This window comes from Helicoverpa zea, chromosome 2 (genome assembly GCF_022581195.2).
Source record: "Helicoverpa zea isolate HzStark_Cry1AcR chromosome 2, ilHelZeax1.1, whole genome shotgun sequence".
Classification (NCBI taxonomy): Eukaryota; Metazoa; Arthropoda; class Insecta; order Lepidoptera; family Noctuidae; genus Helicoverpa; species Helicoverpa zea.
Genome location: NC_061453.1, coordinates 6,845,227 through 6,869,531, shown reverse-complemented (window position 1 = coordinate 6,869,531; position 24,305 = coordinate 6,845,227). Strand labels below are relative to the sequence as shown.

The 24,305-nt window shown below is 35.5% G+C and overlaps 6 protein-coding genes across 12 annotated transcripts; 3 read left to right on the top strand and 3 right to left on the bottom strand.

The window, feature by feature from the left end:
* Positions 1 to 3: 3 nt before the first annotated feature.
* Positions 4 to 2,517, bottom strand: LOC124637176 (S-formylglutathione hydrolase). Its single transcript, XM_047173536.1, has 5 exons — positions 2,327 to 2,517; positions 1,712 to 1,935; positions 771 to 1,016; positions 404 to 623; positions 4 to 273 (listed from the first exon to the last, which is right to left on the bottom strand). The coding sequence occupies exons 1-5, from the start codon at positions 2,438 to 2,440 to the stop codon at positions 91 to 93; spliced, it is 987 nt and encodes a 328-aa protein (XP_047029492.1). The 5' UTR covers positions 2,441 to 2,517; the 3' UTR covers positions 4 to 90.
* Positions 2,518 to 3,151: 634 nt separating this feature from the next.
* LOC124637185 (protein Mpv17) lies at positions 3,152 to 4,465 on the bottom strand. Its single transcript, XM_047173546.1, has 2 exons — positions 3,804 to 4,465; positions 3,152 to 3,672 (listed from the first exon to the last, which is right to left on the bottom strand). The coding sequence occupies exons 1-2, from the start codon at positions 3,999 to 4,001 to the stop codon at positions 3,307 to 3,309; spliced, it is 564 nt and encodes a 187-aa protein (XP_047029502.1). The 5' UTR covers positions 4,002 to 4,465; the 3' UTR covers positions 3,152 to 3,306.
* A 359-nt stretch (positions 4,466 to 4,824) lies between these two features.
* On the top strand, positions 4,825 to 10,820 carry LOC124645069 (dnaJ homolog subfamily C member 5). 2 transcript variants are annotated; one of them, XM_047184812.1, is made up of 2 exons: positions 4,825 to 5,556; positions 7,639 to 9,955. In XM_047184812.1, exons 1-2 carry the CDS (start codon positions 4,974 to 4,976, stop codon positions 7,701 to 7,703), a joined length of 648 nt encoding a protein of 215 aa, XP_047040768.1. In that variant the 5' UTR covers positions 4,825 to 4,973; the 3' UTR covers positions 7,704 to 9,955. The 2 variants fall into 2 exon arrangements, with proteins under 2 accessions (XP_047040768.1, XP_047040776.1); XM_047184820.1 differs by lacking the exon at positions 7,639 to 9,955 and adding an exon at positions 10,085 to 10,820 and having other exon boundaries at positions 4,830 to 5,556.
* A 308-nt stretch (positions 10,821 to 11,128) lies between these two features.
* LOC124645042 lies at positions 11,129 to 14,095 on the top strand. 5 transcript variants are annotated; one of them, XM_047184793.1, is made up of 3 exons: positions 11,129 to 11,273; positions 13,060 to 13,222; positions 13,720 to 14,095. In XM_047184793.1, the coding sequence occupies exons 1-3, from the start codon at positions 11,196 to 11,198 to the stop codon at positions 13,992 to 13,994; spliced, it is 516 nt and encodes a 171-aa protein (XP_047040749.1). In that variant the 5' UTR covers positions 11,129 to 11,195; the 3' UTR covers positions 13,995 to 14,095. The 5 variants fall into 5 exon arrangements, 3 of the variants coding, with proteins under 3 accessions (XP_047040749.1, XP_047040741.1, XP_047040735.1); XM_047184785.1 differs by lacking the exon at positions 11,129 to 11,273 and adding an exon at positions 11,348 to 11,506 and having other exon boundaries at positions 13,723 to 14,095; XM_047184779.1 differs by lacking the exon at positions 11,129 to 11,273 and adding an exon at positions 11,348 to 11,506.
* On the bottom strand, positions 14,088 to 23,555 carry LOC124645018. 2 transcript variants are annotated; one of them, XM_047184750.1, is made up of 8 exons: positions 23,505 to 23,555; positions 22,362 to 23,186; positions 21,263 to 21,436; positions 20,530 to 20,748; positions 20,114 to 20,353; positions 17,786 to 17,989; positions 17,579 to 17,702; positions 14,088 to 14,236 (listed from the first exon to the last, which is right to left on the bottom strand). In XM_047184750.1, exons 2-8 carry the CDS (start codon positions 23,079 to 23,081, stop codon positions 14,127 to 14,129), a joined length of 1,791 nt encoding a protein of 596 aa, XP_047040706.1. In that variant the 5' UTR covers positions 23,082 to 23,186; positions 23,505 to 23,555; the 3' UTR covers positions 14,088 to 14,126. The 2 variants fall into 2 exon arrangements, with proteins under 2 accessions (XP_047040706.1, XP_047040715.1); XM_047184759.1 differs by lacking the exons at positions 17,579 to 17,702; positions 23,505 to 23,555 and having other exon boundaries at positions 22,362 to 23,463.
* On the top strand, positions 18,226 to 19,911 carry LOC124645030 (neuronal acetylcholine receptor subunit alpha-5-like). The gene has a single exon (XM_047184770.1). It carries the CDS (start codon positions 18,547 to 18,549, stop codon positions 19,813 to 19,815), a length of 1,269 nt encoding a protein of 422 aa, XP_047040726.1. The 5' UTR covers positions 18,226 to 18,546; the 3' UTR covers positions 19,816 to 19,911.
* Positions 23,556 to 24,305: the final 750 nt, after the last annotated feature.

Genomic DNA, 24,305 nt, shown 5'->3' with positions numbered 1-24,305 from the left:
ATATTTATAAATAACAAGATTTATTGCAAAAATATAAAGGAATATTAAAATTACATTTTAAAACATGACTTTGTCAATGAAGTTATAACCTTAGGCCAAAAGTATCTTAGCATGGAATTGGATATGTTCGCCGATGTAAGTGGAAATGTAGTAGTAGGAGTGATCGTAGCCTTCACGCAAATTAAGTATGACTGGAACTCCGGCGGACCGACACGCTTCCACCAAGTTTTCAGGAAGCAGTTGCTTCTCAATGTAAAATTTGTCGCTAGAACCCTGAAAAACAAAAGAAGCAAAGTAAGCAGTTGTTTATGTTAATTGTTAACTCAAAGAACCATAACTTTAAAACATAAGTTAGGCCTCTTTACAGTTCTGGTAATACATTGATTAATTAAATGTTGTTTACCTGGTCGATGAGTAATGTTAGTGGAGGTCCGTCATATTTCTTGACTAGCTCTGTAGCATCCCATTCAGCCCACTTGCTTTTATCCTCTCCCAAATATCCGCTGAAGGCTTTAACACCCCATGGACATTCAATAGGGTTGCAGATAGGTGCAAATGCACTCACTGACTTGTACAGACCAGGGTTTCTTAGGGTTGATACTAAAGCTCCATGACCACCCATACTGAAAAATATCATTAAGATTTCATTAACTCCATCAAAGTGGAAGATGTTATTATTTTTGTTTGTAGTTTATATCACCTAATATGACTGGTTAGTAAAACATACATACAAATTTCCTACAATTAAATTTAAATAATAATGATCATACCTGTGCCCCATAATGCCAACTCTGTCAGGATTTACCACATTGCTAAATGCTTGCATTATCAATTCATACAACTCCTTATTAACGTAACTGCCCATTCTATAATTTTTTGACCATGGCTCTTTAGAAGCATCTAGATAAAAGCCAGCAGCTACTCCAAAGTCCCAGGATTCATCATCACCGGGGATCTTCACACCTCTAGGTGATGTGTCAGGGCCGACAACAATAATGCCATACTCAGCTGCATACCTAAAAATTAAATAAATGTTTTATCTACCAGCTGGATTATTCCCTAAGACCCTAAGGTGAGTTTTTTTTTAGATTATTATATACTGAATCAATTATTCAAAGTCCCAACATAAAGTTGCTCTAGCTAGCACATCAGTATTCAGAGATTTATTTAAAGTGATAAAAACAAATATTTTCTTGGAATTTTTAACTCTACTCTGAGCAAAAAAATTTAAAACATCATCATCTTTACAAACAACCTATAGATGAATTGGTTTAAATAACAATTGTGATAAAATTATGTGGGTAGCATATTAAGTTACATAAGCAATCACCATATTTAGAAAATAAATAAGCTTATCATTATCATATGACTTAATATTTCTGATAAGCCCAATTATTTTTTACCATTAATGTATAATGGTCATACCATTTCACAAAAGTTCAAAAAGCTAACAAAACATACTTTATTATGGCATACAGATTATGGTTTTATTACATTAATTAGTGCCTACATAAAGATGATGTACAAGCTGAATAGGTCTTTAAAAATGTCTAATGTGATATACATATAGTATCACATTGTAACTTACACAATAAAAAGGGCAGGCAGACAAAAATGCAGACCTCACTACCAAAGGGTCTACAAATATTACACATAAGTACAATCAGCCTTAATAAATTATATTAACAATGGATCTTTAATAGGTACTTACTTTTGGAACCCAGATTTAGAGATGAAGTTTTGTTCAGAGCATGTGAGTCCTGAGAGGTAGAATATAACAGGCAATTTAACATCACCAGCTTCAGCCTGAGGTGGCAAATATATAGAGAAATTCATCTTGCATTTTAGTTCAGACGATTCATGAGAGTACACCTTTTGGTGACCCCCGAATATTTTATTTGATGAAACCAACTCCAAACCTTCCATACTGATAGGCTGAAAAAATACATAATTTGCATAGCACCTTTATTAAAAAATATATATAATAACAGCTAGCACCTAGACACAAGTAACGAGAACTCATCAACAATACCTATGTTATTTTTTATTACAAATTATGTACATAGTCATTAATTCAATGACTTGAGTTTTACCTTACAATACCTATGAAAAAATAAATAAGTAGTTAACCTTATTTTGGGCGTGACCCTGACTTTGTGAAGAATTAAGCACCTGCCGGTACCTAATTTTTTCAATTCATTCCCAAGTTACCTATCTGATGGTAGACATTCGTAGTAAGAACGAGAGGCAACGAGTAGGTAAAGCATTTTAATTTCCCTAACACATTCAAAAATACTCAAAATTAGAATAAAATTTTGATATTTACCTGTTTTGGCACTATTACGCAAAACTGTGACAGTAATTTCACCACACCGGTTGGGGCAAGTAGTGGTACTGATAATGATAATACGATACGACCGATAGTTCTTTTCAATATCATAGGAACTCGGAACAGAAGCGTTCTTATATCACCATTACCGGTGTAAAATGACAGATGGATGGCAAAAAATCAAAAAATATAATTCTACAAATGAGTGTATGACAATTATGACATTGACATCTTGTTATGACAAAAAAAAATCTCGGCGACTGAAGCGGGAAATTCAAATACAAAATGGATCTTCTACGCGTTAACGCATTTACGCAATAATAATCCTGAAAATTCGTTTTTGCCGACTTTGTTTGATTAACAAAATGTTGATTGAGAAACATTTTTAATTTTACTAGCCCTTTTCCCGTAGTTACACCCGACCCGCGTCCCATGGGAACTACAGCCCGTACCGGGAGAAAATAATATAGGTACCCTATGTTCCTCTCAAGTGTAGCTTACCAACAGTAAGAATTTTTCTAATCGGTTCAGTTCTTTCGGAACCTTTAGGATACAGACAACCAAAAAATACTTCCTTTGTAAGTTTTAAAATAAAGTCATATCAGGGTTTTTATTTGATGTCTACTCAAATACACTTTAAACTATAATTTTGCCCTAGTCAGAGCTTCAAAATATTAGCTTATAATCTGTAACTACCTTCACTCTGTCTGGAGACAGTGATATACTTTACAAGAGGTAGGATGGACATAGTAAGAACTAAGCCGGATTATTCAATTATCATGCATTTCTTCACAATATAATGTAAATAAATAAAACACCATCTAACTGCAGTTTTTTATTAGGTATTAAAAAAATAAGAGGCTTTGCTTATGATTAATGTATAAATGGCACTAAGTAGCTGTCTGTATTAAGAAAAATTCAATGATTTACAAATGTGCTTATATAGTACATAATATTCATGTTTAATTGCAAAGCTTTCAATTCATTTTAACAATCTCTGTTTTTTTATTGGTTTTCCATGACAAATATGTGTTCCAAAAAAGTGCAACTACTTGAACAAGTAAAACTTGATATTGTAAGGGAACAAAGGAAAAATTTATTATTTGTACCCATGGCCAAAGATAGTAATTTGTTTTTAAGACATCCAAATAATTGGCTTCTAAATCTTTTTTAATATTATTCACATCCTTTCCTTGCATTACAGCTACTGCAACTAGAATAGAAAATAAAAATATTGGTGCAAAAAAGATCTGATCAATGATCACTTTTTTCAATGCCACAGTTTTGCCACTCGAACCAACAAACTTGTATAGTGTTCCATACCAATAACGCAAGGCAGGTCCCTAGAATGAAAAAGTGGGTATGATTATAAAGTAATACACTTCAAGGAAAAAATAAAAGTATCTTTTCCTAATAAACTTTTTCTGAATCTCTTTATGTAAAAAAGTGCAAAAATGGTTCATAAAATACTTACCCCCACAAAAAAGCCTATTGATGAAAATTTTAAAGTTCTCTTAACATCTATATCTGTTATGCGAATGTTCTCAATTAAAGTCTGGCTAATTATATCTCCAGAACCCATTAAAACTCCAGTTTGAATTGCCGGTACAACATACGGTCTTCTGCTTAAACTTTTTTGACACAATCTGAATAAACCACGTATGCTGTTCATCTTTACAAAAAAATGTTAAAAACACAAAGTAATATTTCAATTTGTCTGAAGTACCCTGGTAAGCTTTGTGCGCACGGTAACCTCAAAATGTATTCGGTTATGATACCATGATGAATGACCCGCAAGTTTTCTGTTATTGAGATGAGGGGATGATAAGGTCAGGGCAGATCACGGGCAGATGAATGATAGAAATGGAATTGATAATAATTTGTTATTGATCGTCGATGGACCACGACCTATCATAATTTCTGACAGTGACATTACAGTTACAGTATGACCCATCGTTTAGTGAGGAGGTCTGACTCCACGTTTACACCAAATAATATTTATTCGTTTCGAGCTCTCACTCAGATATGTGCTGCTTTTCTCAACTTCCATATCTCTATTTGTGGTATTTCTTGATTTTGTTTACAGAATATTAAAAATATTTTTAAAATATCTCGAATTTTGTGTTGCTGCTACATACTTGTTCTTTTTTGGACTCGTAGTACGTACAGTACCACCACATGCACTATATCAAACGGTAGTGGGATCCCACCTAAACCTATGGTTGTGATAAGGCCTTATCGCCTTATTACACAAACGTCGCGTCTCGTTGCTTATTTAGTAATCTGTGCCGACGTCTAAGGCACTCCCAAGACTAACAACTAAATTGCGCAATATACCGCCAAACATATTGTATTACAATTAGTAGGAGACAATTAGAATAATGTGCTTTACAATACCTTTCACGTAAAATTATTTAGAATAATCATCTGAAATTTTGCACAAAAGTAATGAATGTCGAAATACTAAATTTCCATAAGATTTTTCAAATTATAATTAAATTAATTTCATACCTGGCAATTTTGGGTTGAGAGTGAGATGTTCGTATTATCGTAATTCCTAAATTCTTCTGGGATTGTCTTAGTTTTGCTTTATAATTTCTAGTTCACGTTGTTTTAAACCGTTCAAATCAATTGGATTATTAAAATGGATAAAAGGAAACTATCAACTGCGGGGGACAGCCTCTATCAAATATTACAAGTCCCGAAGACTGCTACACAAGACGATGTCAAGAAAAGCTATCGGAAATTAGCGTTAAAATACCATCCCGATAAAAATCCTAACAATCCGGAAGCCGCTGAGAAATTCAAAGAAGTGAATCGTGCACATACGATACTAAGTGATGCTACGAAACGGAATATATACGATAATTATGGATCCCTTGGGCTATACATTGCTGAGCAATTCGGGGAAGAGAACGTCAACGCCTATTTCGTAGTGACGAGCACTTGGTGCAAGGCGCTCTTTATCGTATGCGGGATTCTGACGGGATGCTACTTCTGCTGTTGCCTGTGTTGCTGTTGCAATTGCTGCTGCGGCAAGTGCAAGCCGCGTCCGCCCGAGGAGTCCGGCGACTACCACACGCTGGAGCGAGATGACTCGGATGGCGTGCAGGCCGTGACCGTGCAGCCGGGTGGAGAAGGCCGTCCCAAGGGAGACCAGGCGCCTCCCATTGCCATGCCTGCTCCACCTCCATCAGGAGCTTCAGAAAACACCGGCTTGAACACAGGTGGGGTCAATTATGGAATTTCAAACTAAAACTAGCAAACAACAGTACTTCATCAAATGTCAACCCCTTATTTAAGTACCTATTAAGTATCTTCCAAATAATTTCAGTTACATTACAGGTACTAACAGAACGGGAAGTGGTACAGTGACTTATTTATTCTGTATCACCTCCTTGAAAATGGTTAACAAAATCTGAAATTAGCTAAACTCTCTATGCAACAACCTTGCAAATATTTTATTATTTGATATGAATAAGATATCTATATTGATCATTATATATTATATAATAAGGATTACAATTCACTCGGATGGAAATATTACCTTATAATGAAGTTTTATGTCCAACTGGATAGCTTTAAAACTGAATTAAAGATATTCTTATTACGGATAAACATATTGATAGACTTATTTCTGTATGTAATCACCAGCCAGTGTTGAATGGGTTTATTTTAAAGCTAATACTAGATTTTCAATACAGTGATCCAATACATTCAATGATAGTTGAACACATTTTAATGTGATTTGTGGTAAAATGTATTTATACACCATAATGATTGAACTTCAGCATAATCTTGGGTGTCAAGGAAACAGTGTGTAACTGAACATATAGAATGTATACTATTGAGTTGTGGTAAGCTTAATATGCCAAGTGTCCCACAATGGCTATAACATGCCATCATACAAAAGTAGTAACAGAAGGAACTAGTGACATGATACCTAATATTAATCATTATTAATCAGGAAATGTGCCCCTTCCTATTGTTGTCTGATTCTGAAGTTGTGGTTATGAATAGAAAATGTTGTCGAAGTTCATATTTAAATTGTTGAGAAATTGAAGTACATTCATATTGGTGTATACTTACACTACTTATTTTAATTATTTATTGTTCAGTAAGGTACCTAAGCATATATTATTATTCAATGGACATATCGTGCATCTCTATAGATATGTCTCGCATGACTGACACAGACTTTCATAAACACAGTATTGGTACTGGTCTTTTCCCACTACTCTTACATCATCAAACTAATTACATTAGGAATATATTATAGTATTTCCATTTGGCCTTAAAACTATATTTAAGAGTAAAACTAGTTATTGGAATAATATTTTTAGTCAAACAAATGTATTACAATTGGAGATTATTGTGTAGTATTTTATTAGAAAAGTTCACAATTTCAAATAAAAAAAATCCTAAAGAAATTTAAATGTTGTTTGCGTCCGCTCAAAGAGTTCATAGTGGCAAAATATCAGTATCGATATTACCTTACCCACTATGTTTCATCTCATCTATTATGTATATATATGAATGACATTTCTTAGTATGCCAGTTGCCCAATTGAATTGAATATAATATAAAACACAAATGACCCTCCCCATGTTGAAAAGAACTTGTGTATTTAGACATCTAGCACCATACATAGTAACCAAGCTTGAGATTGCCAAGTATGCAGGTCCGAATTGAGTGATGTTTGAGCATCAGTCAATTAAAAACTGTCAATTAATGCTGGAAAAGTCTAAAAGAGACTCATTGTTTTCACATCATAGCGATTAACTGCAGATTACAATAAGGGATCCATCCAATGTGTTGCGATTGGGGATTAAATTTTTACATTAGTTTCATTCTCTAATCAAAAAGCAACAGATTAGATTTAGATTGGTTATTGTAATCCACAGTAAGATGGAAGTGGATGTAAAATACACACAAATCTTAAAATTATCATTTCATATGAATTATTTCCAATAATTTGTGAAACTTATGGATTAGGAATTACACTTTAGTACAGCATACAGCTGGATACGAACCCGTCATTGCCATAAAATAAAAACATAAATTATAGGTATTAGTAAACTGGCCGAACTATTTATATTTTCTTACCGACATATTGTTGTATCCATTATTAAGTTCAAGTTAGGCCTTTTGCTTAGCATTTTTACGCTGGTGGCTGAAGAATACACCTGTGGGCAGTGCCGGCCTTAGACTTACCTTTTATGCAATTTAGATCGTAATAGAAGATTAAATACCTAGTCTCAAAACACTTCGATATTGTTTTGATAATGATAGTGTGTTATGATGGGCAGACGCGCAGCGCCCTGCGGACCGCGGCGCCTCCGCCGCGCCCAAGCCTCAGCTCGACTCCACCTAAGGTCGCTACTGTCGATGGATAAAATGTATGCTGCTTTATGATTTATTACATATTATTTAAAATATATTAGGTAATCAATATAAATGTATGACAATTTTAATTTAGGAATGTCTTTATTTTTCTTCGTCATATTTATTAAACAAAAATTTGAAATACAGTGTATCAATATGTGTTATTAAATAGTATTTCAGTTAGTGACTGTAGTATTTAACTATTTACAATAGCTTAGTTTCGTACATATAATTTGCATAGGTTTTAAGTCGGAAAGTTAATTAAAAATATACATACACTGAGGTCTAAAGATTCGAACAAAAAATATTCTGTAATGTAAAGAATTTATACGTTATGGAATGTTTCATTTGCAACATTCCAAACTAGTATAGTTGTAATAAAGAAATTACAATGACCTCTGATGGCCCCGCATGAAAAAATTAACGTCTCGCTAGGGTGAACTATGTCATAGTGAATTGAGCCAAAAACTACATACCTACTCGGCCTGCAGTTGGAAGCTATAGTGATCTCATTCATTATATAAAACAATTTTTGTCGACCCGTAAGTAGGACTTATTGACGTAGGTGTCACTACTGTAACTTTATTATAGTTGATGATTTTAGTCGCGTGCTCGCTTTGTCCACTAAGATTATGATACTTAGTTAGTAATTCGTAGATTGTACCAAAAGTAATCATTTTAAAAGCCATGATAGAACATTAACTATAATTACTATTAAATGATCTAGCTCTGATCGGAACTCACACGTGTACCTATAAATAATTTATGATAATCATAAGTGTAATGATATTGCTCACAAACATCGACTGAACTAAAATAAGAATAGGTATTGCAGTCTTATTAATAAATTGAATGCTTGAATAGGTCTGAGCTCCGCTTAAAAAAATCTTAATTTGACTTTTATTACAAGTAAATCGTGGCCTCCCCGTCTAAAACCTGTTACATGGGTAGGTTTTAAAGCTATAGACAATTCCATGACTACACGGTAAAGATAATAAGATACGTTTGAAAACTAAACTAGCTGCATCTGTAGGTTCAATTTATGATATCAAATAAGTAGAAGCTACTAGTCTAGCTAGACGATCTAGATATTCTTGGCTTTAACATGGTTAAATTTGGGACAGTCTATTTATCACTATATGGTGTAAGTTCTAATCTTGTTATAAATATAAATATGTTCATTACTTTTTCTTCGTGATTTTTATCGACCGGTATATGTAATATGTTAGGTGTATGCACTAATTTTGTACTTTTGCTTGATTTTTAAAAAGTACCATATACCGTTAATGTATTTAAATTGCTTTAATTAGCGTACCATTTTCTATGTTGGATGTTTTAAATGTTTTTTCTTAAGCTAATGATTTTTAGCGTGTATATCTAGTTGTTGACCAAAATGGGACTTATGAGGTAATTTGTAAGGTAGAAATTACGAAAATTTAATTCGAGTCTTAAGACTAGGTGTATTTCATTGGACACAAATTTTCCTCTTCAATGTGTTAACACATATAAAACAGTTTTGTGCTTAGTAGCCTTCATTTGTGATCGAATTTAAATGATTTTTGTGAGCTTTAAATGTTCATTTGTATAATACTGTTAGCATTAAATCCGAAAAAAAAAAACAAAATAAAAATACATGTATCTTTAACATCACTGTAGCCAAATAATGATCAATGTCAATATACCTTTGCATAAGATATATTGACAGCCAGATCCAATTCCATAGATATACCACAACATTACTTAATCTTTTCTTGCTTGTTATAAATTGTATGCTAATGTACGGAGGTACGATAGGTCATGATAAAATTGATCGTTTGTAAAAAATGATAGGTAGACAATGAGGAAGTTAGTTGAGATCCACTTTGGAAACCACGGCCAGTTACGGCAGCTTGATGATTTTCAATACTTTAATGAATTCGTATGCTACACATTTTTAATATTACACTGTTAAATTTTTAACTAATATGAGCTACCTATATTGCATTAGATTCAAATGTGTGTGATAATGTAAATTATTGTAGTTGTTGTTGTAACCGTTCGGAAATCATTAAAATTTCATGAATGTTCGACTGGCTTACGCAGCTACGAACAGGAAAATCGACTAAATGTTATGTCTCATGTGTATTATTATAAAGTTATGGTACTAGTCAACGAGTATTTATAACGACAATGTCAAGAAGTAAGAATGTTAAAATGTATCTACACTTGTAACTTTCAATTAAATAAAAATCTACTTAAGAAGTTATATCTATTATTGAAATAACCATCACTTTCGCCTCACAAAATTACCTTAACAACTCACGAAATTTTCAATTCAATTTGTTTTAAAACGCGTATAGATTTAATTTGTCTTTTTTTTCTTGTTTCCAGGAAGCAGTATTCCAAAATACACATGAAGTATTTACAACTAGTCTAACATAATTTGTAAGTGAAACGAGGAACGTACTTGTATAACCACCAGCATGAATACATAGGTACAGATGTAAGCCTAAATAAAGTTATGTTCTTCTTATTATAACATATTATTTTTATACGTTTATTATAATTATTAATGATTTTCGCTCTAAAATATACAACCTAACATTGTTATTATTGATCAATGATGACTTTACTTATATTATTATAATGTCGGTGACGTTAGTTAATCAAATCTTGCCGTATTATTAAAATTGGTGATGGTTACTATTTTAGAATATATTTTTAATTTAGATAAAGATTTACAAAAGGCCATATTTAATAAAAATCATTTTGTACCTATGTATGTATATTAAATAGATAAACTTAATTGTGTGATTATATATATCGAATTGTTCTTTCACACATTATAACAATTATTAAGTAGTTGTCAAATAGACATCGTGAATGTGGATATTAAACAAATGATGTATTTATTAGATGATATGTATAATGTAAACGATACGCATTTAAACAATTGAAAAATACTCTTAAACATTTCGTCCAGGGCTTCCTGCGTAGCTTGGCATTTGCTTCTAGATTGTTATTGGCTGTTAGCGCATCTGTGGAACTGTATACCTTACCCTATTTCTTGTTGATTTATTTATAATTCGTACTGATTATGTAAATAAAATATAATATTACACATCAATGAGACCTTGTTACTGAATATTATCTACATATAGGTAATTTTTAAAAAATACTGTCTACAGTGAAAACCAAGTAACTTCACGGTAAAAGGTGCGGTCAATAGTAATAATATTGGCTTTGGCTGATTTCAAAAATTGGCAGAATAATGGCTAGAGAACGCCTTTAACTTAAATAGCTTATTGGGTAACTAACAGAACGGTACATTATGGACTGGATTGCACTCTGCGAAGACTCAGGGTTTATATATTTCTACTATTACTTCACAAGTAGTTTCCGTGCGGGTATCATTAAATATTTTTATTCGGTTGTTTGGTAATCTTTTATCAAATTTCAACGATGTGAGCCGAAGTTAAATTAAATATTGATTCATTTTAATATGATGTCTCAAAACAAGGATTTCTCAACATCATTTCAAGATCTTACTCTTCGTGAGGTAGACTCCGCGAGTAAACTGGTTATATTTGCATAATGAATTTTAAATTATTTATTAACTTAGCAGTATTCGCCGCGGCTATTTGTGATAATTTAGTGCAAACACATAATATGTCTATATACGAACTGTGCCCGTTTCATAAGAAGGGTCCTAGTTTGGATGTTCAAGATGTGGTTGGAAGCTGGATGACGGTGTACATGCAGCCGAAGTCTATCGACTGCTTTAAATTCCACATAAGAGCTACGACGGAATTGGTATTTTCATGTCAATTAAAATACTGTTATAATCCTCTTATAATATCTAGGTATATGTATATCTATCATCCCGTCAGTTATCAACACATTCAGCAAATCAGATTGTCCAGAATATATTCCTGTTGTATTTCTGTAAGTCTCTCAAAGACTAATGTTACTTTTTTGTAATAAAATAATAAGAGTATAAATCGGCCAGAACGATCGAGATAAATTGCATGGATATGTTTGTCCAACAGCGACAGGAAATAGCCTAATGCTGGCCTATCTAGTCACCCGAACGAAGTTTCGGACCGAAGTAATAAAATATTAAAACGTCGTGTTTATCACAATTTGTTCCTAATCAATATCACTATCTCGCTGTCGCCGATATAGGTATTTGGTAGTGCCTTGTAGCAGCCTTAATAATACTCGATCCCATCTGCTTGGTTTACGAAACTGAATCCAAGGAATTATCAATTTCACTCAACCGACCATAAAATAAGTATAGGTGGGGCCTGCCTGAGCCTAAACAGTATGAGTCCTAGCTAACTTTAGTTGGTTCCTGCTGTGCCTACATAGGTTTCTTTGAATACTTTACTAAGTACCTAATTTATATTGGGTATAATTTAGGCGATCACCAAAAATATTTTTAAGGCTCTAAGCTGAGGCACCAAATAAAATAAACAACTCCAAAAAAATAAATTGACTTTATTAAAAGGGCACTAAAGTATACAATATTATGATCCAAAAAAAAAAAAATAACAACAGAAAAATCGCAAATCTCGCACAAATATTATTTTTGGTTCATAAAATGGATAAATGGTCACCAAATTCTATCCAACTAAAAGATTAATATTACTACCAAAAATCAAAGTTAGTGACGAAAACGAATCGCTGCAAAACCGACTCCACGTAGTCTTGTCTGCCCTACCCCTAGAGTGCAATTCAAAACCGCGTAGGCGCGGGGGGGCGAGGCGGCCTGCGAGCTGAGGCGCAGGCCGCCGGTAGTTTCAGCGCTCGCCGCCGCGGCTGAGGCCGGCTTGAAGCCGGCCAGCAAGCCGAAGCTGCGGTGGTGAGCGTGAAAACCATCTGCGACGATAACCTCGCATGGGACCGCCGGAGCCACACAGCGCCGGAGCCGTGACAAGCCATGCTTGCTGCATGTTGCGTGCTTACATTTTACTACTGAGTTACACACAAATTCATATAACAATAAATAAGCGACGTACGTTTGGGAACCCCAGTATATTAATTGGTATTTGGGAAATATTCTAGCGATCGTTAGCTTTTTTAGTCTAACAAAAATGACCAAATTAGGAGTCATGGTATTACATAATTGGTAACATCTAAGTAGTGACAATATATAATATTTGGTCTAAAGTGTATTTTAAAGGCGTCCATATATTTTTTTAGTAGTCAATAATACGAAAAAATGATTTACCTAATAATATTTTTGGAAACGTTATTTGGTGACCATCTATCCATTTTGGTAACCGTTTAGAATTTTTTTGGTAGTAAAATAGGTACTTTTTTGGGTGGTGTTTAAACACAAGCCATTTATATTATGCAATTAGGAACGGGAACAGTACATCATAAAGTATGGCGAGTTTGGTGGTCGCGTGGATTGGAATCTTTGTCGCCTGCAAGTGGAGTCACCATTGGGCAAACACTTTCTGATGGGCAATGGAACGGAATCCGGTCTACTGGAAAATATTATTATCATTGAGGACAAAAACGGTAAAGCATCCTGTTTTTAAATGCACGAACTTCTAGACATCAAAAATTATAACCAGGCCATAAGCAATTTGCTTAGTGTTGGCAGGTCTTATCACCTTCCAGATAGGCTGATACTGGACTGACTCATCGGTAGTAAACGGAATTGGCTTATAAAGCATTTTAAATGAGTAAACGATTATTCATATCAAAATAAAGATAGATAGGTACATAACTAAGTGATATTATACATACTAGCTTTCGCCCGTAGTTTCACCTGCGTCTTGAAAAAACAGCACCAATAAATGGACAAAAAATGGCCTACCTGTATGTTATTCTGATATAATAGCTAGGTAGGCACATACCAAAAAAGGGTGTGCACTAGTAGGCAGGCGTGTCAATAAATTGGCCCCATGGGTATGGTGCTCGCAGTGCGGATAGATAAGAGCTCTGTTTACAGCTCCAATCGTTTTGTTTTACATTATACCTACTGATATAGCTAAGTAATTGTGTTCTGGAAGCAGGTGAATACTCATTACAAAACCAAAGTGCGGACCAGTGGATGGTATTCGGCCGTCGAGGCAGTGAGGTGTTATTGATCCAAGATTGCTACGGAGACACCGCGGCAGCGTTTGCGCGCGTCCCCTACTGGCCGACTGCGCCTGAACTTAGTGCAATATTCCATCGCAGCGGAATCGCTGCGCAAACGTACGGCCGACTGCTCTGCGAACCACGCAACAGCCAGATGACCCAGCTTAAAACTAGTGAAGCATACAAACAAATCAGAAATTATTAACGACAATGGCATTGGCATTAAGTGTTCCTGTCCCGAAAGAGGCTAAAATTTTCATGATGAGGGTTAGGGTATTTGAATAAAAATCGACGCGTATTGTTTAATAATTGTGTTTTATTTTGTTAGACTCTTAATTTACAGTACAAAATTTCCATTTACCAGGGTGATGTTACGCCAACGTACGAAAAAGATATAAGGTCTATCCGCAACGACTTCTAACTCTGGTGTCTGGTCCCATTCCATTCCTTCAACAAGAGACAATAAACTTAGAATATAAAAAGCCAAAAAAATAATAATTTTAGGTGCATCGGCCTAGAAGTCGGTTTTTAGTGTTTTTGGAAGTCGGTTTTATTTTTTTGTAAAAAGTTTTTTATTTTTAGCTTTTTACTGATAAGAATAGTTGTCACTATCCGCATAACTGGAAAGTTCTCATCAATACGAATAATACAAGCCCAAACACGAGGTAGTTTACATATTCGGTTGTCGAGTTCCCTCGACCTTCTCTGGTCTCCATCATCAGGTCAACTCCAAACCTTCACTGTTGCAAAGGTCTCGTCAATATGAATAATATAAGCCCAAACACGAGAAAGTTAAGATGTGCCGTTTAAGAGTTCCCTCGATCCTCTGTCGTCTCCATCATCAGATCTTCCCTAAACCTCCATAGTATTGTAGTCTCATCAGATATACACATAAATATAAAGTTTTTACCCCATGCTTGCCTACAATTTTCAAGAGATGCCCTCGATTTCTCAGGGTTTCCACCATCAGATCCTGATCTGATGACGATGGGACCAAATGACAAGCATACCCTTTCAAATAAAAAAATATTTTTTGAAATCGGTCCAGCCGTCATTGAGAAATCGAGTAACAAACATAAAAAAAAATTGCACAAGACCCGTAATTACTCGTATTATGTAAGTATTAGGTACGACGGGTAAATGGGCAAAGTATCGTCTGTATCTTAGGCCTTTTGTCGAATAATTTTAACTTTCTTAGACTTAAATTAATACATAAGAGAGTACACAAGATGAGAACATAAGAGAGTGGGTATATAAGGGGAGTCCATAGGAGAGTACAAAAGATGAGTTGTAACTTAATTAACGCACATCCTGAAATTAGTTTGTTCAGAATCGTTTACTGAATCGATTTATATAATTTTTAATGTAGGTAATTTTTTATCCCAAAAATAGTTAAAACTACGGAAATTATTGTCATATTAACCCTGTACAGTCAAAACAAATTCAAATAGACCGTAACTCAAAGTAATAAGACTTCGTGTATTGTCGACTTTCCGTAGTTTCATTATGGGAACAAATATAATGACCACCATAAAATGCTTTGATACCCTTAGTTTTGTAACCAGAAATATCTACTGAACACCAGAAAAATAAAGTCTAAAAATGTAATAGTACCAGCTATTTTAGTCACGACTTCACTTTAAATTGTATTCGACCACCAAATTTAGTAAATGATCACCAACTCTTGACGACCAAATTAATGTATTATTTTTGCCTAAATAAGTCACTGTGATTGCCATAAAATGTAGGCTTATTACCAAATAAAGTATTATGATGCCATATTAAGTTATGTGTCCGGCTTGCAATGCATGCGTGAGTGTCTGTATGACGAGTAACAGGGGAAAATGGAAGAAAATGACATATTGCGCCGACCCCAAGTAAAATTGGGAACAGGGCAGGAGAAAGAAGAAGAAGAATGTGTTTCTCAATACACTCCCTCGAAAACACACTCTTATCGCACTGTTTAGAGGCATGCAGTAGACCATTTTCCACCCTAGTGCAGGAAAAGGGTCCCCATAATGTTATTACATTTATTGTATCAGGCCGAACTTATTTTTTTGGAGTCAGTTTACTCAAACAGGATAGCAAGATGTAAAAACTTTGATTATCATTTTATATTAAAACGCTGATATAATTTTGATGATCATTTACTACTTTTGGTGATCATTTACTACTTTTGGGATAACAATGATTTATGTGGACTCATTTTGCTTAAATAGGATAGCAGAATTTAAAAAAACTTTGGTTATAATCTTACTTTAAAATGGTGGTTTAATTTTGGCATTTACTATTTTTGGCTTACGCATGATTTATTTTGGAGTAATTTCACTTAAATAGGATAGCAAAGTGTTAAAACTTTGGTTATAGTTTTACATTAAAATGCGAGTTTCATTTTGGTGATCATTTACTATTTTTGTCTGTTATTTGTTACTATATCTGGTGATCAGTTAAACATAAGCCTTTCATTATGTTGTGTTGAGTCGAGCGGCGCGCGGCGCGATATTTGCGTGCGTAATAGTATGACCAAAAAGTTCGCCAAGAATTGGTAAAACTAATTTAGTAAATAACAATGCATATACATGTTAAATTAAAAATTCAGTGTATGTATTATGATTATAACATAATATTCTAATTAGGGTGTTTGAGGGTGTGCGTTAATTACGTTACATGTTGTATATACTCCTCTCATGTACTACTTTTATAAACACCTCTTATGTACTCCTCATGGATATGAATATATAAGAATGATTATACCTACTAACATGCATGTGCCTTATACAAAGTACCTACCTACATTTGCAACATGATATCGTTCCAGATAATAGATTGGCGGCTTATCTACATATAACTGTATATCGAGTGCTAATGTATGAGTGTAACCACGTTGACCACTAGTAATTGACATCATTTTCGTGATTATTTCAATGTTGTTGTGAACTTAATATTAAATAGTAAAAAACTTTTTTCATAACTGTACCTATGTAGGTACCTATATAGATAGGGGTACCTATCTAATCTTTAACACTGTCTAGAAAACTATTTATCTACGTTTTAGGGAACAATAACTTTAAGATAATTAGGAATAATTATTATCCTTCTTTACTTTTCTGTTTACAAATTAATTTCAATTTTGGTCAATTCTGTCAATTTTGGTCTGAGAATTACGTCACTATTGAAGTTATAGTCATTACGCGTATTCAGAAGCCAAAAAGTCCAAAAACCAGTATTACCAAGGCAACTGGGTTGAGGAGGTCAGTTTGGCAGCCGCTCCATATAAAACACTAGCATTAGCTACATTCAGTTTGATTGGAAGCTGATCCCAACACACGAAGTAGGGAAAAAGCTAGGCAGATGATGACAGAGTGTTACAAAAGGTGAGAAAAGATTGTAATCAGAAATATACTTTATGAAAAACATCATGCATGTAAAATAACGAACTGAATAAACAGAAACAATTTGAACAATCGCAGTTGGGGAACTTCCTACGTAGAGCAAGTGTGCCATCCATAGAAAATCCCCATGCTGCGATGATGAAATGATGTACCATTTTGATTGATCCATATTGCTGCTTTTTTTAAACGCCACATATCTAAGAAACCTTGGACAATCGAGACGAATGCACGATACCCTGATTGTCGTAATCAGTTTAGCCATTTCCAAAATATCGAGGTAATAAAAAATATTGCAAATAAGATACGTGCGAAAAAGATAACCGTTCTTGGTAGTCCGGCTAAAAAGGGAAAATAAAATGGTGGGTAATTTTTCTAGGAAAACAATGTGGATACCAACCGTCATCCTTGTATGCGTTGCGTCCAGCCTCCGCCCAGAACATGATCCGTTGCACCGCATGCGACAGCCTCAGGTGGCTGGTCTGTGTCGTGTTGCTAACTTCTACTAGCCTCTGTATACCCATCTATCAATAAAAGTTCAAGAAAATATAACGATCGAAGGCTAATATCTTTAGGCCGATGGATATACTTAGCAAAAAAAACTTACAGCCTGCAATTTATTAGGTAGCAATAAAGTCATGCGTAAAGTGTAGATTGGTAATATAGCTGCTATTCTCCTGGTCTTCATTCTCGCAATTATTTCTCCGATGGGCATGCTGCTAACGTGCTGTACCAGCCTCTTCAGCGAGTTACTGCGGGGTATCACCATCAGAACGGTGAGCCCCGGCGTTGCATATGATATTTCTATGGCCTGAAATTAATGAAATTAGCAACCTGTAATTCTTACGAATAATTCTCTCTGTTTTTCTTGTAGAAAGATCGAAATTGATCATCACACGATGTATCTACCTAGAGATAAAAAAATTATGTCATCACGATAAAATTTACCTATAAGTAAGCGAGTACTTAATTTGCTTCACTGAGGGGATTTCCCTATCAGAAAATGTAATTTAACACTGTACATTTTCGAAGTGTTGGTTTTGCTGAATGAATTATTTTTTTATGGAGATGGGTAGGTAAGATCCTGTCATCGGTAATTGATAAGTTAGAGAGACCTACGTATCTACTTCTATTCGGGTACTAGTATTAGTCCGGATTGTGCCGCGGTGATATTAAAAATTGGTAGAAACTTACGTTGGTAGATATACAATATATTGGTAAATATAATAAATTGTAAGTACCAAGTTACAGCTGTTGTGTGCAAATGACGGGTATCAAAATTTTATCGTGGTGGGCGGTTCATGGTATTAGATTTCAAGTGAAAATGTGCCGGGCTATGTTGTACGGGATCACATTGTTGTTTTGATCATGTCGCTGTCCGGTGCTCTCCGTGCCCTCTGTTCACTGTTGGTGCTCACTGGAAGCCTCGCAGCAAGTGACTGTCCACCAGATCGAGAAGAACCTACTCATAATGAAGCTAAGCTGCATAAAGATTTGCTCTGTGCGTATAATTATGATTTCCGACCAGTTAAGGATCACAAACAAGCTTTAACCGTGAAAGTACGTTTCGCAATCAAATATTTAAGCTTCGATTCTTTGGAGGAAACCTTCACACTTCACAGCTGGGTTGCAATGACCTGGAAGGACGAACTTTTAACATGGAGACCTGAAGATTATGGTGATATAAAGGAGACACAAATGGAAAGCCACGAAATCTGGACACCAAGGATGGCACTATTTAACGCAGACGCTGCCATGTACCAGTCAGACTCGATTTACACAACTTGTTCGTTAGCAAGCGACGGCACTGTCACCTGCGTACCACATGTAGCGCATTCCGGGATATGTCGCACTTCCTTGCGGAGCTGGCCTTATGATGTGCAGAACTGCACGTTGTACTTCGGATCATGGATGAACACAGGAGAACAAGTAAACTTTACATTTTATCAGAAGCAACCCATCGTGAAGAATGATTTCCAAGATGGTCCCGGCTGGAAATTGCTAGACGTAGTAAACGAAAGATTATCAGGGAAATACAGTTGTTGTCCCAACAGCACATACCCGATGTTGAAGTATACGTTTGTACTGAAGAGATTGGCAGCGGGCCCAGCAGCTATCGTGGTGGTACCATCCATCGTCATAGTTATACTCACGTTGACGTCTCTAGCAATGGATGCCAAGGATAACACGCGACTAATGCTGATCTGTTTTAGTTTGTATGGACATTTTATGTTCCTTACTGAAATTGGATACGACATTCCAAAGCATAGTGCAGACACCCCGATCATATTGCTTTTCCTTCGCGATTCTATGATAGTGACTTTGGTTGGGATCATAGAAACCATATTTTTAATGTATTTGAGACGACGCAAGATGCCAGCACCTGGTTTGATAGTGACAGTGAATCGACTGGTTACTAGTGGTCCAGGTAAGTATGTGGTGTTCAACGAGTTCGACGCTAGCGATGCAATGGATACTAAAGAGCTGACAGGTCACAGTTCAGATATCAATGGTGACAAACCAAATGCAACCTTCGACTGGATTCAATTTGCCAATATTTTAAATCGACTTAATTTTATGATAGTTGTACTCGTTTACATCGTGCTGATTGGCACTTACATTCCTCATGATGATTAAGTAAGTTAAACTCTGTAGTTTACTTCATTGTCAATCTTCTTTATAGTAAACTCAAACCTTTATTAATGAAATTATTATAATAAAAAAATCAAAAATCGCGTGTGTAGTTCATTAAAAGGCTTCTTTTTTCAAGAGACTTTCAGCAAGGGGTATTGGGTTGCCCAGCTAACTGGGTTGATGAGGTCAGATAGGCAGTTGCTCCTTGTAATGGTACTCAGCTGTATCCGGTGAGACTGGCCGACGCCAACATAGTTGGGAAAAGGCTCAGGAAGAGATGAGAGTTTATTAAGGGACTAACCTGTGCATCCCACTCAGGCAAGTCTGCGTACTGCATGATATCGTTGATCTTGATCATGCGCACGTCTCGCTTGGGGGCGTTGTCGGCGTCGTGGAAGGGCCTGGTGCCATTGAGCACGGTGGGGGCGGCTCGCCAGCGCCCGCGCACATACAGCGTCGTCAGAAGTACAGCGGTGACGCCCCTTGATACGTCATCCTCTTCGAAAGTATCGTGTATCGCACCTCCAGAATCGACTTCTACCTAAATAAGATTTTAGTTGTTATGTACGTTAGTAATAAGTAGCTTAGCATAATAACGCATCATATTAATTATTGTTCTGTTAGAAGGTAGCATTTAAATAAAAATATCTTTGGTACCTTGCAGACACCACAAGATAAAGTTACTTTTCAAGTAAGGTTTTGAACCTTAAAGTTTACCTTTTTGTTTAATATACTAGTGATCTTTTCGGGCGTCTCAGTGCCGTTGAACTTGTCCACTTGCAGCTTCAGAGCAGTCGCCTCAGCCGAGCTGCCTGGACAACGCGAATTCCAGTCTTTGTTCGGCCAAAGCATCAGGCGAGAGGTTTGCCTCAATTTCAGCTTATCCGAAGAATTTGGCAAAGTTGATATGAAATGTCTAATAACACCAACGCTATCCTAGGAAAAAGAAAAACTTTTTGAGTCATTAAAAGGAAAGTTATACTTATTGAGGTTTTAGATATATCGTAGATCATATTAGATTCCTATCAGTGGTAAACTTCAGTGGCGGATCTACCGTAGGTGATGGTTACAGTACGTGGGCACGCCTACAACGTAAAACATGGGACCACTTCTTCTTTATAGGAACTTATGAGTCCCGGTTCTTCCTGTGTGTAAGTACTCCCTTATGTACCTCTTTATGTAATCCTCCCTACGTAATATACTCCCTCTGTACTTCCTCAAGAGTACCTAAGCTCGCTATGTATCATGTGACTCAATTTAATAAATGTGATATAATGATATAGGTGTAGGTACCTAACTCACAACAGAATCCGTCCCTGTAAACTTAATTCATAAAAAAAGATCGCTTACGTTACGTTTCGTTACCAGCGTACCTACTATAGCTGTAGCTATTATTAGGTGACCTCGATATCTAGGTATATAGAAGCAGATATCTCGATCGAATAAATACCATGTTCGAAAGTTTAAATCCAATGCACTGATCAATTTCAGTTCTGGTGTTGGAGTCGATGTCTTTAGAGATAGCCATCAGTGTCAGGAGTAAAAAGAAGCCAGATTGGACGAAGCTCATCCCATTCTCTTGTCGATCTACGGGACTTATGGCTGTTAACTTCGTAAAAGTGACCTGGAACAAACCCGGAAACTGGTTTTAAAATCACTTGTAGCAGTTTCTGTGATTTTTTTACTATAATCGAAGATTTGATACAAGCTTAACATTGTTTCAATTAAAGTTGACAATATAATACAACACAAATTTCAGTTTTATAGCCACATCGATGCTGATAACCTTTCAGGTAGTGCGGTTGGAATTAATATGCTAGCGCGTACTAAACCATTCACATCCAATATCAAGCAATAAATCACATTTATACGACTGTAAGCCTTCTTTGGTCACAGTAACTCGCATATCCAAATTATGTGATTGTGTTGTTGAATATACCTAATTGCCGGTTAAAAAGGTAATTATTGGTGTACATATGTGTACACCTACACTCCTTTATTGTGCAGATTGTTTTATAGAGCATTTGCTGTGTAAAGAAACAGTTCACAACAAAACCTAGGTACGCGTGTTATGGGCGCATAATGATTGTTAAAAAGTCCTACTTAGTGAAAGTTCAAGTTCATTAGTGTTGTTTGTAGGTAAAATTGACATCGATTTTACTTTTTACCACTGTGTGTTATGCAGAATTAATAGATACCTTCAGAATAACTTATGCATACCTTATACCTAGACATGATAACAGATGATATTACCTACTTATAGCGTTAAAATATAAGAGACTACAGCGCAGTAGGCCAAAAGGAAATACGAGAAGCTACATTTTCCTTCACGCTTCAGGTCGTAGATTAGAGAAAATAAGGGAGGAGCATGCTTATGTCAGACCGTACTTTAACTATTTAGCTGAATGTTCATTTCCTGAATGTCTGGATGTAGGTATTTCTAAAGAAAGAATGACGGCCAGCTGTGTCCAACTTCAAGGATATAAATAAATGCATTTACTTTATTGATGTGATCTTATTACAATAGAAAAAAAATGTACATAACTTACCTTATAAAATTGTCGTTCAAAGTGATCTAGACTTTGGGTGAATTCCTCGATCGAAAGCATGTTTTTATGAGGAATATATTGTTGATGAACGCCGGAGACAGCCAACGTCGGCGGAGGCTTCAATAGTAATTGGTTGCGAATTATATTACTCGAACTATTAAACCGTGTGAACTGCGCTGCCGAACTTATTCCACTAGACACGTGCGGACGTAGGTAAGGAGCTCCCCACGCATTAAAATGCTTTGTATCAAGTGGCGACATTTGATTGAAAGCTGCAGGACGATGCATTGGGTACTTTTGGGGAGGCATGGTACGCGTACCATCCAACATCGGCCGAATGTTCTTCGGAGGACTCGACATGTACATTCGCCTGGATATCGGAGGCGTTGGTGACGCGACGGATTGCCATGTAAAGGGATGCTCCTGAGTTCTTTTAAATGCTCTTGCATAATCATGGAAAGGAAAAGCATTTTCTTCGAAATAGTTTCTCGTCAATCTGATAATTGAACCATAAAAATTCGAATTTGATTTGCATTCTAGCCATTTATTGGCAAAAAAACAATAGTGTGTGTTCGACCATTCTTTATTTGTCGGCAAGGCTGGAGCGTAAGGCTTGATATGGCTAGTCTGACGTAGATTATAATTTGGAACCTCATTTGTTTCCACGGGCAATACGCTAACTTGAAAGAATAATATGATAGACGTACATTCTTGAATCATATCTAACGTCAATCATCCAGTCAATTTCCACAACTCGTCAAGTTTAATTCAATTTGCCAAAGCATTGTTTGTTATCATGCTGTTTTGGACAATTCCTGCTTATCACTGAAAAAAATATATAATTAGCCTAACTTGGTACTTGCTATATAAAATAATTACAGAGGCTTAATTAGGTACAATTGTTAGCGCATGATTTAATCACTAAAAACACGGCCAGATGTAGTTGACACGAGATAACTGAAGGAGTAGTAGGTAATACTGTGAGCACTGTGCCATGTCTGCAGCAAATCCACTCAGTTACGCATAAAACTTAACTAAGTAAGCACTTAACGCCAAATTAATGGGAGTAATTAATGCGCGGCTTTATTCGATCGATAACACTAGTCGAACAGAAATGAGTACTTAGAACTTGATTCTAATTACCTACTGTTTCCGAGTACCTTCACAATAAACTATTATTTAAATAGTAGGTGTTGCTATATCTTCCTAAAAGCCGTCCCAGTACATGTAGGTTTACGTACAATTTTGGCAACTATTCAACGTATTTATTGAATGTTCTACTTCTACAGTGCCCCATATGAGTTGCTCGCTGGATACATAACACGATTAGTTTAAAACGAAAATATGTAATAGCTGGCTGCTATCCGTTTTGTAATACTTTATATTTATTGTTTATTTGTACGTAAAAAAAATATAGAGTCGTAACGCCAATTCGTCATGAATACTTCTACAGCTCGCCCTATTGCGAATATGTAGTGATATCAACGTGTATGTAGTGCCACAGATTACTAAATAGTTACAAGGGCAGTGCAGTTATTGATTTTCAATTTCATCTGCGGACCATCCCTGAAACTAGGTCACGAATTACAGATTGTGATGTTTTAAAATCATGACGTATGTATGTGCGCAAATGGAATCCTTTGATAGATTTATCTCTTTGTTATTAATTGATCGCTCAGATTTTCACTTTCTTAATTAAGTAATACACTTTTTATAGTTAACGCAGTTGTATAATTAGGCCTGATTAATGGAATAAATCAAATCACGAACACGACATGCCAGAAACTACAACGCTAAAGTTTAGCGTAGCCTGAGGCGTACTATTTGTCAATTTTCTTTTGTTTTCCTACGCTCGACTACAAAATTGCTAAGTAAACCTATATTTACTTTGTCATTGTAGAAATCTGTATCATTAATGTAATTTGTAAAGAGCGTGTTAACAAC

Excerpts from the sequence above, each read along its gene's own strand:
- LOC124637176 (XM_047173536.1), bottom strand. The coding sequence starts at position 2,440 with ATGATATTGAAAAGAACTATCGGTCGTATCGTATTATCATTATCAGTA. Across the intron at positions 1,017-1,711 it reads TCTAAATCTGGGTTCCAAAA|GTATGCAGCTGAGTATGGCA; the intron begins GTAAGTACCTAT and ends TTTAATTTTTAG. Across the intron at positions 624-770 it reads GTTGGCATTATGGGGCACAG|TATGGGTGGTCATGGAGCTT; the intron begins GTATGATCATTA and ends GATATTTTTCAG.
- LOC124637185 (XM_047173546.1), bottom strand. The coding sequence starts at position 4,001 with ATGAACAGCATACGTGGTTTATTCAGATTGTGTCAAAAAAGTTTAAGC. Across the intron at positions 3,673-3,803 it reads CAATAGGCTTTTTTGTGGGG|GGACCTGCCTTGCGTTATTG; the intron begins GTAAGTATTTTA and ends TTTTCATTCTAG.
- LOC124645069 (XM_047184812.1), top strand. The coding sequence starts at position 4,974 with ATGGATAAAAGGAAACTATCAACTGCGGGGGACAGCCTCTATCAAATA. Across the intron at positions 5,557-7,638 it reads AAACACCGGCTTGAACACAG|ACGCGCAGCGCCCTGCGGAC; the intron begins GTGGGGTCAATT and ends TATGATGGGCAG.
- LOC124645042 (XM_047184779.1), top strand. The coding sequence starts at position 11,363 with ATGTCTATATACGAACTGTGCCCGTTTCATAAGAAGGGTCCTAGTTTG. Across the intron at positions 11,507-13,059 it reads TAAGAGCTACGACGGAATTG|GAACGGGAACAGTACATCAT; the intron begins GTATTTTCATGT and ends TTATGCAATTAG. Across the intron at positions 13,223-13,719 it reads TATCATTGAGGACAAAAACG|CAGGTGAATACTCATTACAA; the intron begins GTAAAGCATCCT and ends GTGTTCTGGAAG.
- LOC124645030 (XM_047184770.1), top strand. The coding sequence starts at position 18,547 with ATGTCGCTGTCCGGTGCTCTCCGTGCCCTCTGTTCACTGTTGGTGCTC.
- LOC124645018 (XM_047184750.1), bottom strand. The coding sequence starts at position 23,081 with ATGATTCAAGAATGTACGTCTATCATATTATTCTTTCAAGTTAGCGTA. Across the intron at positions 21,437-22,361 it reads TTGAACGACAATTTTATAAG|GTCACTTTTACGAAGTTAAC; the intron begins GTAAGTTATGTA and ends GGTTTGTTCCAG. Across the intron at positions 14,237-17,578 it reads CAACGCATACAAGGATGACG|GAATGGAATGGGACCAGACA; the intron begins GTTGGTATCCAC and ends CTCTTGTTGAAG.